General features: G+C 34.1%; 1 protein-coding gene across 2 annotated transcripts; it reads left to right on the top strand.

The window, feature by feature from the left end:
• The first annotated feature begins 877 nt into the window (after positions 1 to 877).
• LOC114274958 (succinate dehydrogenase [ubiquinone] flavoprotein subunit 1, mitochondrial) lies at positions 878 to 8,873 on the top strand. 2 transcript variants are annotated; one of them, XM_028216942.2, is made up of 16 exons: positions 878 to 1,170; positions 1,423 to 1,590; positions 2,483 to 2,570; positions 3,091 to 3,237; positions 3,327 to 3,467; positions 4,129 to 4,214; positions 4,293 to 4,385; positions 4,484 to 4,547; positions 4,716 to 4,859; positions 5,205 to 5,392; positions 5,504 to 5,678; positions 5,766 to 5,936; positions 6,488 to 6,557; positions 6,646 to 6,766; positions 6,850 to 6,887; positions 8,579 to 8,873. In XM_028216942.2, exons 1-16 carry the CDS (start codon positions 1,081 to 1,083, stop codon positions 8,679 to 8,681), a joined length of 1,887 nt encoding a protein of 628 aa, XP_028072743.2. In that variant the 5' UTR covers positions 878 to 1,080; the 3' UTR covers positions 8,682 to 8,873. The 2 variants fall into 2 exon arrangements, with proteins under 2 accessions (XP_028072743.2, XP_028072742.2); XM_028216941.2 differs by having other exon boundaries at positions 946 to 1,170; positions 1,420 to 1,590.
• The last annotated feature ends 623 nt before the right edge of the window (positions 8,874 to 9,496 follow it).

Genomic DNA, 9,496 nt, shown 5'->3' with positions numbered 1-9,496 from the left:
AATGAAAAGAATAACGTAGACGTTAAAAATTTTACCAAATGCCTTATATGGGTGCGGGAACCACATAAGACTGCGGATCCCACACCTATGTAAAATATTTGATAAAATTTTTAGAATTTCTAACATTTTAAAATGAAAATTATGAAACACTGATATTATACTCATTAAAATGGTTAATAAGATTATCAAAATATTTTAATATTATAAAAATTGTCAACCTTGAATGATAGTTTTCGGAAGTTGGGTAAGTAACCCAATTTACAAAAAGAACCTAGATTTCATGAAATTATCACAAGACTATAATTGAAAAACCGGCAAGACTTGAGTTTTGTTTGAGAAGTCACTGAAAAATAGTTATTTTAAGTTCACTATTAATTTTTTTATAAAAAAATATGTAAAATATAGAGGGAAGAATTGATTTTTTAGTAATAATTTTTTGACTTTCACTATAAAAAAAAAAAAAAAAGTCTAAGATTTATTACCATTTTTTTTCGTTTTTGTACGTATTTAAAAAATTACTAATAATTATTTTAAGAATAAACGTCGATTCATATATTTATCTCTTCATATTATTTAATACCTTCGAATTGTTTACCTCATAATCTTCATAATAAAAGTTATCTATATCAGAATTCAAAATAACTATAAAGGAAAAAATTAATCACATTTTATTTTATAAAATGAAAGATAAATATAGTTATAAATTTCAACATACATTTTATAAAATTAAAGTAAAAAATTATTAAAAAAATGACTCCCAAAGGAATCCTTATCAATCAGTTTCGGTCATGACTTGATAATATTTTTAACAAAATATTTCGTATAATAATAATGAGAAATTACTTTGCATATAGGCATGTGTCCAGCACATGCATTTACCATGAACTTTATTAATAAGCCCACAAATGCTTAAAAAAAAAAAAAAAATCAGTAAAAAGCTAAGTGGCATTTCAGTAGCTATGTGCGAAGATTAGGGGCCTTTCAACAAACTAGCTCTCTTTTCCTACTGCGATCTCCGAGAAAACAATTCGCAGCACCATACTCTTAGATACACAGAGAGAGAGAGAGAGCGAGAGAGAGATGTGGCGGTGCGTTTCTCGTGGTCTTCGGCGATCGATCTCCGGCGAATCCCTGAAACCCTACATTGAACGATCCTTCTCCACTGAATCAGTGCGAGCTCTCTCTTTCTCTCTCTCAGTTTCTTACTAATCACTAGCTCTCAACTCTCTATCACCCTCCTAATTCTAGGGTTTTTTAGTGCTCATTTAGATCATGCTATTATTTCTAGATTTAATTGCCTAATCAATGCCTTTTTAGCTCAGTTCGATTTTGTATGTTTTCGATTCTAGTTCTCTGTATAATGTTTTGACTCGTTGCATTTTTGTTATTAATTGTGAATTTTATTTTTGGTTGTTGTAGCAGACTGGAGGACGATCCTCATATACTGTGGTTGATCATACCTATGATGCGGTTGTTGTAGGCGCTGGAGGTGCCGGGCTCAGAGCAGCCATAGGACTTTCTGAGCATGGATTCAATACTGCTTGCATTACCAAGCTATTCCCTACTCGATCACACACTGTTGCGGCACAGGTATGATATGATTGTATCTATTTTCCATCTCTATGCTTTGGCCTGTTTTTTCTCAAGTATTTTTGCAAATTAATCATTTGAAAATTAATCTACGTGGTTTCTTGATACATAGAGGTAGAAACTTAAATTTAAAAGATGCAAAATAGCAGCTAGAAGATGACCTGACTAGGGAAAAAAAATCCAACTTTGATGCGTAGTCAGCAAAGATGATATCGTGTTAATTAATCTCAAGGAAGCACCAAGTGTAGTTTAAAGCTCCGTTTGTTTGGGCGGAAAAAATATTTTTTGTATTTTTTTGCATTTGGTACAATAGAAAATGAAAATCAAACGGAAAACAAGGCTATTTGGGTAGAAAATATTTTCCACCTAAAAAGGCGGAAAAATGTTCTCTAGAATAAACCTTAAGAAAAGTAGGTTTTAGTGTGCAAGAGTTATTGTGGTATTGTCTCTTGTATGAATTGGAAGTTAGGCTTGAACTATTTCTCTCACCACATTATCAAGGGACCAAATGTTCCCATTCAAGAGAACCTACCTTTTTGTAACATTCTAGTCCTCTATCCCAAGTTGGGATCTTTCAACCTTAAAAAGGGGATACTGGAGGGCAAAAACAAGTCTATCCACATCTTGTCAACAAAACTTGTGTCATATAATATTTATGAATTTATCTAGCAAGGAAATACTTGGGTTTATCTTCGAAGATATTGAACAATGAAGTAATCTTCACTCTTCATTGCAATTACCTGCACTGGCATTCATTGGGACCTAATAAAATTCTGTTGCTTTTAATCAAATTAAAGTTGCATGTAGCTGTTAGGGCACATGTCACTAAGTAAATTTTGTTTATCAATGAGATCGATATATTTCTGACTACTGATAGCAAAACTCTGTACAGGGTGGTATAAATGCTGCATTAGGGAATATGAGCGAAGATGACTGGAGGTGGCACATGTATGACACTGTAAAGGGCAGCGACTGGCTAGGTAAAAATACTTGCTTGAGTCAGACACTCTTTTGCTTTCTATTTGGAATATAGAGCAAGTGTTTAACATACATGAATTATTGACAGAATTACAGACAATAACTAAATCGTATCAAAATTAGAAATTAGTGGGTATTTTTCTTTTTTTTCTCTTCTGTTGCTGAAAAATTAAAAGCTTATGTATTGTTTGGTTGTGTCTCATTTTTTGTTTTCTATTTTCATTCTTAAGAAAACACAGAGAATTTGTTCAGCGAACGGTTTTTGAAAATTGTTTCTGAGAAAATATTCCAAAAGCAATCCACTTTTCAGAAACATAAGAAGTTTTTGAATTTTCAAAAACTGTTTTGCACAATAATGATACGTTTTTTTTTTTTTTTCTAAAAAATGAAACACGAAACAGTAGAAAACAAAAACACTACCAAACAGGGCCTTCATTTTAATTGTATAATTATTTCTCCCCCTCTCTCTCTCTTTCTCTCTCTCTCAATGTATCTTTATGCAAGTGCTATATGAATCTATAGGTGACCAGGATGCTATTCAATACATGTGTAGAGAGGCACCCAAAGCAGTTATAGAGCTTGAGAACTATGGGTTACCATTTTCCCGAACTGAAGATGGCAAAATATATCAAAGGGCATTTGGTGGTCAAAGTTTGAACTTTGGGAAAGGTGTGAAGATGTTTGGTTTGTAATTGCAATGTCATTATATGATTCGGTGAAGAGCTATCTGATCTTGGCTTCCTCTTGAATTTTTGCAGGTGGACAAGCATATCGTTGTGCCTGTGCTGCTGATCGAACAGGGCATGCTCTGTTGCATACTCTTTATGGCCAAGCTATGAAACACAATACCCAATTTTTTGTCGAATATTTTGCTCTAGATCTATTAATGGGTAGTGATGGTATGTTAATGTATATGCATTCTCATTTTCCTCTTAAAAGTTCTATTTATTTATTGTTTGGCAACTGGAAGAATATGATCCTTCAAAAAATTAGGAGTTCAGTGAAATTAAGATAGGTTAAAGTGCTTATAATGTTTGTCCACTTGAAGGGGGAAAAAAATCACTGTGGAATTTGTGCAATTAGGGGTTTACTAAGTTCAGAGAAGAGTATATACCAGTGAAACATTCCTCTGCTTACATTCGAAATTTAAATTGTTGGGCTGTTCGTTTTATCACTCATTGTAGTTTTGCTCAACACAGAGCCTAGTGGTGTTGATTCCAAACTATAGTAATTCATGCAGTCTTTCTTACAGCCGTACTTCATAAATTCCGAGTGTACAGACTTAAAAATTTGTTCTTTCTTCTATAATATATACTAAATTTTTTTTTGTCTAATTTATTCCCCGAGTGATTGTGTCCTGTTAATAGTTTGTTCCTTGGCTGTTTGACTGCCACTCTATGATTGGAAAACATTTGAAGACATGCATGCATTTAATAATTAATAAATACATACATATAGGCCAACGTATCCATGATCAAATCAGGCTTGGTTTTTTAATCGCAATTCTTACATCTTCCAGTAACTTGTTTGTTAAAATTTTATTAATGATTTTCATATTAGGTAGCTGCCAAGGAGTAATTGCGTTAAATATGGAGGATGGGACTTTGCATCGGATCCGCGCTGCATCAACAATTCTAGCCACAGGGGTATTAATCTATGTTTTAAATTGTATTGGCTTCAAATCAGTGATATCTTTATGTATGTATGTATTTTGTTTTTCTCAGGGCTATGGTAGGACATACTTTTCTGCAACCTCAGCTCATACATGCACTGGCGATGGGAATGCCATGGTTGCACGTGCTGGGCTCCCTCTTCAGGTCTGTTCCCCCCCCCCAACCAAAAAAAAAAAAAAAAAAAAATCTATGGAATTAGTATTTACATTTCTAATCAACTAGTGCTTATATTTTTCTTACAGGATCTTGAGTTTGTGCAATTCCACCCAACAGGCATATATGGTGCTGGGTGCCTCATCACTGAAGGTTGGTGCTTCCTATAATATATAGCTGGGGATTTATATTTAAAGAATGCTATCTAAGTTTGATAATTGGCTATCATTTTGCTTAGCTTAACTATTCTATTTGTTTGTTCTGTTGAAAACAAAGAATTTTGTTGTATACTTTTTCCTGATTTCTTTCTGCCACTTGTAGGATCTCGTGGTGAAGGTGGTATTCTGAGGAACAGTGAAGGTGAGCGATTTATGGAACGGTATGCCCCTACTGCCAAGGATCTTGCATCTAGAGATGTTGTTTGCAGATCTATGACTATGGAAATCCGTGAAGGTCGTGGTGTAGGTATGATCTTATTTCTACAATCAGTCTATTGTGGAATTATAGAAATATAGAGAAGTTTTGGTTTGAACCCAGGGCTGATCTCTATGAAATTTGTCTCATTAACTATGGTATCCAAAAGGTATACATAATCTACTGGTCTTAGTTCAATTGATAGCCGTTAGTGGTGAAACTTTTGATACCATTTGGCAGAAGGTATATGCCATTTTGTTTCTTTATTATTTATTTCTTTTTGTGCATAATTTGTATGAAAAATATTATGTCTAATTCAATGCTGATACCTACTGATTTTCTGTTCACTTATCTGTTTCTTGTTTTATGCTCTAATAAACATGATTTTCAATATAGGACCCCTTAAGGACCACATTTATCTCCACTTAAATCACTTACCTCCAGAAGTCCTCAAGGAGAGACTTCCTGGTATCTCTGAAACTGCTGCCATTTTTGCTGGTGTGGATGTTACAAAAGAACCAATCCCTGTTTTGCCTACTGTTCATTATAATATGGGTGGAATTCCCACAAATTACCATGGAGAGGTAAAAGCTAAATTTTATATGTAAAGTTGATATCATGGAATTCTGTTATTTCTGATTAAAAGATATTGTCAAGGTATTTTGTTTCCAATTAGTGAGATGATTTCTCCCCAGGTAGTGACCATTAAAGGTGATGATCCAGATGCAGTGATTCCTGGACTAATGGCTGCTGGGGAGGCATCCTGTGCATCAGTTCATGGTGCCAATCGGCTTGGTGCAAATTCTCTTCTTGATATTGTTGTTTTTGGCCGAGCTTGCTCAAATAGGGTTGCAGAGATTCATCGACCTGGTAAGTTGTTGTGTCAAGTTTCTATGGATACATCTCTTGTGAACTATGCTGTAAAAACTTAGATGCCTCTACTTGCTTTTTGTACAGGGGAGAAACAAAAATCTTTGGAAAAGGATGCTGGTGAAAAGACTATTGCTTGGTTGGACAAGCTAAGGAATTCAAATGGTTCAATTCCAACTTCAAAAATCCGATTGAATATGCAACGAGTTATGCAAAATAATGCTGCTGTGTTCCGGACACAAGAAACATTGGAGGAAGGTATGCAATAAGCACAACAAACAAACCCACACCAACATTAAAAAAAAAATTAGTCAAAAAAGGGAAATGTATCTTTTTCCATCACTTTTTCCGATGTTAAAGCACATTTCACTTCTCGGTTGTCTCGGTTTGGTAAAGAGTGGTCTGTGTTACATGAACCTGGGCATGAGTGTCGGGTCCATGGTATATGTCTAAGCATTTGGTTCTTCTAATTCCTATGACCAAGGACGTGGATAAATATTCATATTACTTAACACTTTTTTTTATTTTCTAAAGTAAAATGGTATATACAAACATAGAACATTTTATACATAATAAGAAAGTTTTATATATTGTCATATTGTAAACTCAATTACTAGACATGGTTATTGGATGCATGGTCAACTAGACACGTTGGACACATCCCATACTCTTGTCCAAGTGTCTAGTGTCCAACATGGGTACTTCACACATTCAGAAATGTCCATGTAACAAAGATTGTGGTTAGTTGGAATGGAAAATGGGCTTGAAACTAAATATTGCTATTTTAATTTTGTGTGGTGCTGTTTTAGGTTGTCAGTTAATTGATAAGGCGTGGGAAAGCTTTCATGATGTTCAGTTGAAGGATCGGAGCTTGATATGGTAAAATTTGTGTATGTTGATGATTTGACGGACAATATTAGTGTAAGTCATTCTTTTTGATGGACCCCCAAAATACAACCTTGTACAGGAACTCGGACCTCATAGAGACTATAGAGTTGGAAAACCTTTTGATCAATGCATGTGTTACCATGCATTCTGCTGAAGCTAGGAAAGAAAGCAGAGGAGCGCATGCCCGCGAAGATTTTACTGTTAGTTTAGATTCTTTTTCATTTAATATTTTCTCTGCCAACCTGGTTGAATTCTAATGGAATTAAAATGCTGTTTTGTGCAGAAAAGAGATGATGAGAAGTGGATGAAACACACACTGGGGTAAGCCTTTTTTTTTTTTTTCCTTCTTCCCTTTGTCTTTTCTTCCCTACTACTCTGTCTGTAGGTTTGCTATTCTCTAAGAAGGGTTGATGATGAAATTTTATAGTATTGGATTTTGTCTAAAAAAATTTGGTTGATTGACATTCTGTCATTGGGGCTATAGAATATTGGCAGCTAAACACAAGTTGAAATCTAGGGTACCTATCTATTTATCAAAAAAAGGAAATCTAGGGTACCTATCATTTGCAACTGGCTGCAGAGAAAGGTCCCTACAAAGTTTAGCATTATAAATTGAGTGCAAGCAGGAAACTTCCCATGCGGTGAATTAGAAAGTTAAGGATAAGCTTCAACTAAGCCAGTTGTTCTTATAGGTCATTTGTTTCAATCTGTGAATAGGGGTCACACTTTATATGGAAGGATTTGAATGTTATAGGACAGGTTCTACGAGAACACCAAAAAAACGTAATTAAGCTCTACGTAAGATATCCGAAGTATGGTTGGGCAATCGACATGTTATATTTATGTTGAGTCAAATTTGTGCAAGTGGCAAAGCCCAACTGAAAAAGAATCTTTTTTTATTTACTTTGAAATGATTTGTCGAATGTTATTGATCATTCCCAGGCAGGTCTGATCCATATTCATACAATTGGTGTTTAGCTGTAAATTCTTGGAATAATTGGATCAGTAGGGGCTTGCTAATGAGGGTGATGACATGTAGTGTCATGTAATAGGGTTCAGAGTATGATGGTATTGATTTGGCATTTCATTTTAGTCTCAGTGATATTGGTCTTCTGTTGGGTTTCATTGTTTAATGGCGATAGGCTGTACTTTAGGGCCACCTTTGATTACTGGATTATTTTTTATTGGATTGAATATGATGGTGGGATTATTGATGGGATTGTAGGGAATAAGTTATATCATAGGATGAAGGATTGGATATCTAATAAGATTATGGATAATGTTATGAGGGATAAGTTATACCATTGGATTGGAGTAATTATGTTTGGTTAGGATGAGATAAAAAGGTATAGTGACGATCAAAAAAATAGAAAGATATAATTTATCAAAAAAATAGAAAGATATAATTATTATTTTTTTATTGTCGAATGAAGGTAGGAAATAATCCAGAGTGGCCTAATCCTCTTTATACTACAATCCCTCTGGTATTAATTAATCTCTCATTTTTCTTCATTTAATCCTCCATACCAATATTAAAGTTAGAATTTTAAGGGGGAGGTCATGGTTTGACTCTCTCTAAGGGAGAGTTGAATTAGGTGGCAAACACTTGATGCTTTGCAAGGGTAGGGAGGTTAACTCTCAAAGGTGTTAATTTAACAACTAATAACTGACTTTCTCCAATCAAAAATAAAATAAAATAAAAAGGGGGTTACAATTTTAATACTAAACTAAACAAAAACCGGACTAAAAAACATGTGGACCCAGATGTTTCCCACCTTTTATCCCCACTCCTTATCCTCTATCAAACATGTGATCTTAAATGGGGTTCACATGTTTTCTCACCTCTAATTTCTCCAATTAATACCACAATAAGAAGTAGCTTGATCACAAGGGCATTTGGCATAAATTTGTATTGAATTCAAATCCATGTAATAGTATAGCCTCGACTATTCCAAATTATTAATCACATTGTTTCTTATTCTTTCAAAGCTTATATTTGCTATGATCTGCAGATACTGGGAGAATGAGAAAGTTCGGCTAGACTATAGGCCGGTTCACATGAACACATTAGATGACGAAGTGGAGTCATTCCCACCCAAAGCTCGTGTGTATTAATATATCTGCACACAAGAAAATGGTTAGTGAAGTTATGCAGATGATTTGTTTGAAGCTAAGCTTACAATAAATTTCTTGAAACATGGAATTTGGTGATTTGTTGCGTTCTTCAACGAATCAGGTGTTCATAATATCTTGAATTGTAAACTAGATTATTTATCTGCATCAGTGATTAAAAATGCCTTCCTGCTACTCTATTTTTGCACATAATTTTATGTTCTGGGTATATTTGGAGCATTTTACTATTTACTTATTTGTTACTTGTTTACCTTTTTTTCCCTGGGTTTGAGTACTGTTACTGCATTTACTTGAATGGTTGACACAGTGAGAATGTGGGACCTTATTTTCTCTCTCCGGAATAGGATGATTGTGTTTTGGGTTTAAACTATTACTTAAATCTATTATTTCAGTTTTGAATTTAAGCTATTGACTCAGATTAGAGCATCCGCATTAGTTTCTTTAAATTTTTAGTCAAATTATTACTAAAAAAACTATTTCACTATTTTAGCTAGTCATCTCTTTAGTACTAACTCCATTAAATTCTCTATTCTAACTTAATTTTATTAAAATATTACTTTCTTATTATATTTGTTATTCTTTCTTCTTTTTTTTTTTTTATTAAATTGATGAGTTACCAACCAAAAAAAAAAAAAAAATAGCCATTGACCGGCCGGACTTCTGGGCGGACATCCGGTAACACTAATCTCCATGTTGTAGTAATGAACAGTACCGCGCTTGTTGTACTAAAGTATTGTATCACTCGTAAATTAGCGATGAATAGTAGCGAGATTGATGCAGTCTATTTTTGATAAACA

The sequence above is a fragment of the Camellia sinensis genome, chromosome 4 (genome assembly GCF_055761805.1).
Source record: "Camellia sinensis isolate YWXY chromosome 4, ASM5576180v1, whole genome shotgun sequence".
Lineage (NCBI taxonomy): Eukaryota > Viridiplantae > Streptophyta > Magnoliopsida > Ericales > Theaceae > Camellia > Camellia sinensis.
The sequence above is the reverse complement of the archived record's forward strand: the minus strand, read 5'-3'. Positions and strand labels throughout refer to the sequence as shown.

What these genes read in the sequence shown, in the direction of transcription:
- LOC114274958 (XM_028216941.2), top strand. Translation starts at nt 1,081, where the DNA reads ATGTGGCGGTGCGTTTCTCGTGGTCTTCGGCGATCGATCTCCGGCGAA. An exon ending in TGCAGAGATTCATCGACCTG is followed by an intron (nt 5,679 to 5,765) that starts GTAAGTTGTTGT and finishes CTTTTTGTACAG; the next exon opens with GGGAGAAACAAAAATCTTTG. An exon ending in TGGATGAAACACACACTGGG is followed by an intron (nt 6,888 to 8,578) that starts GTAAGCCTTTTT and finishes TATGATCTGCAG; the next exon opens with ATACTGGGAGAATGAGAAAG.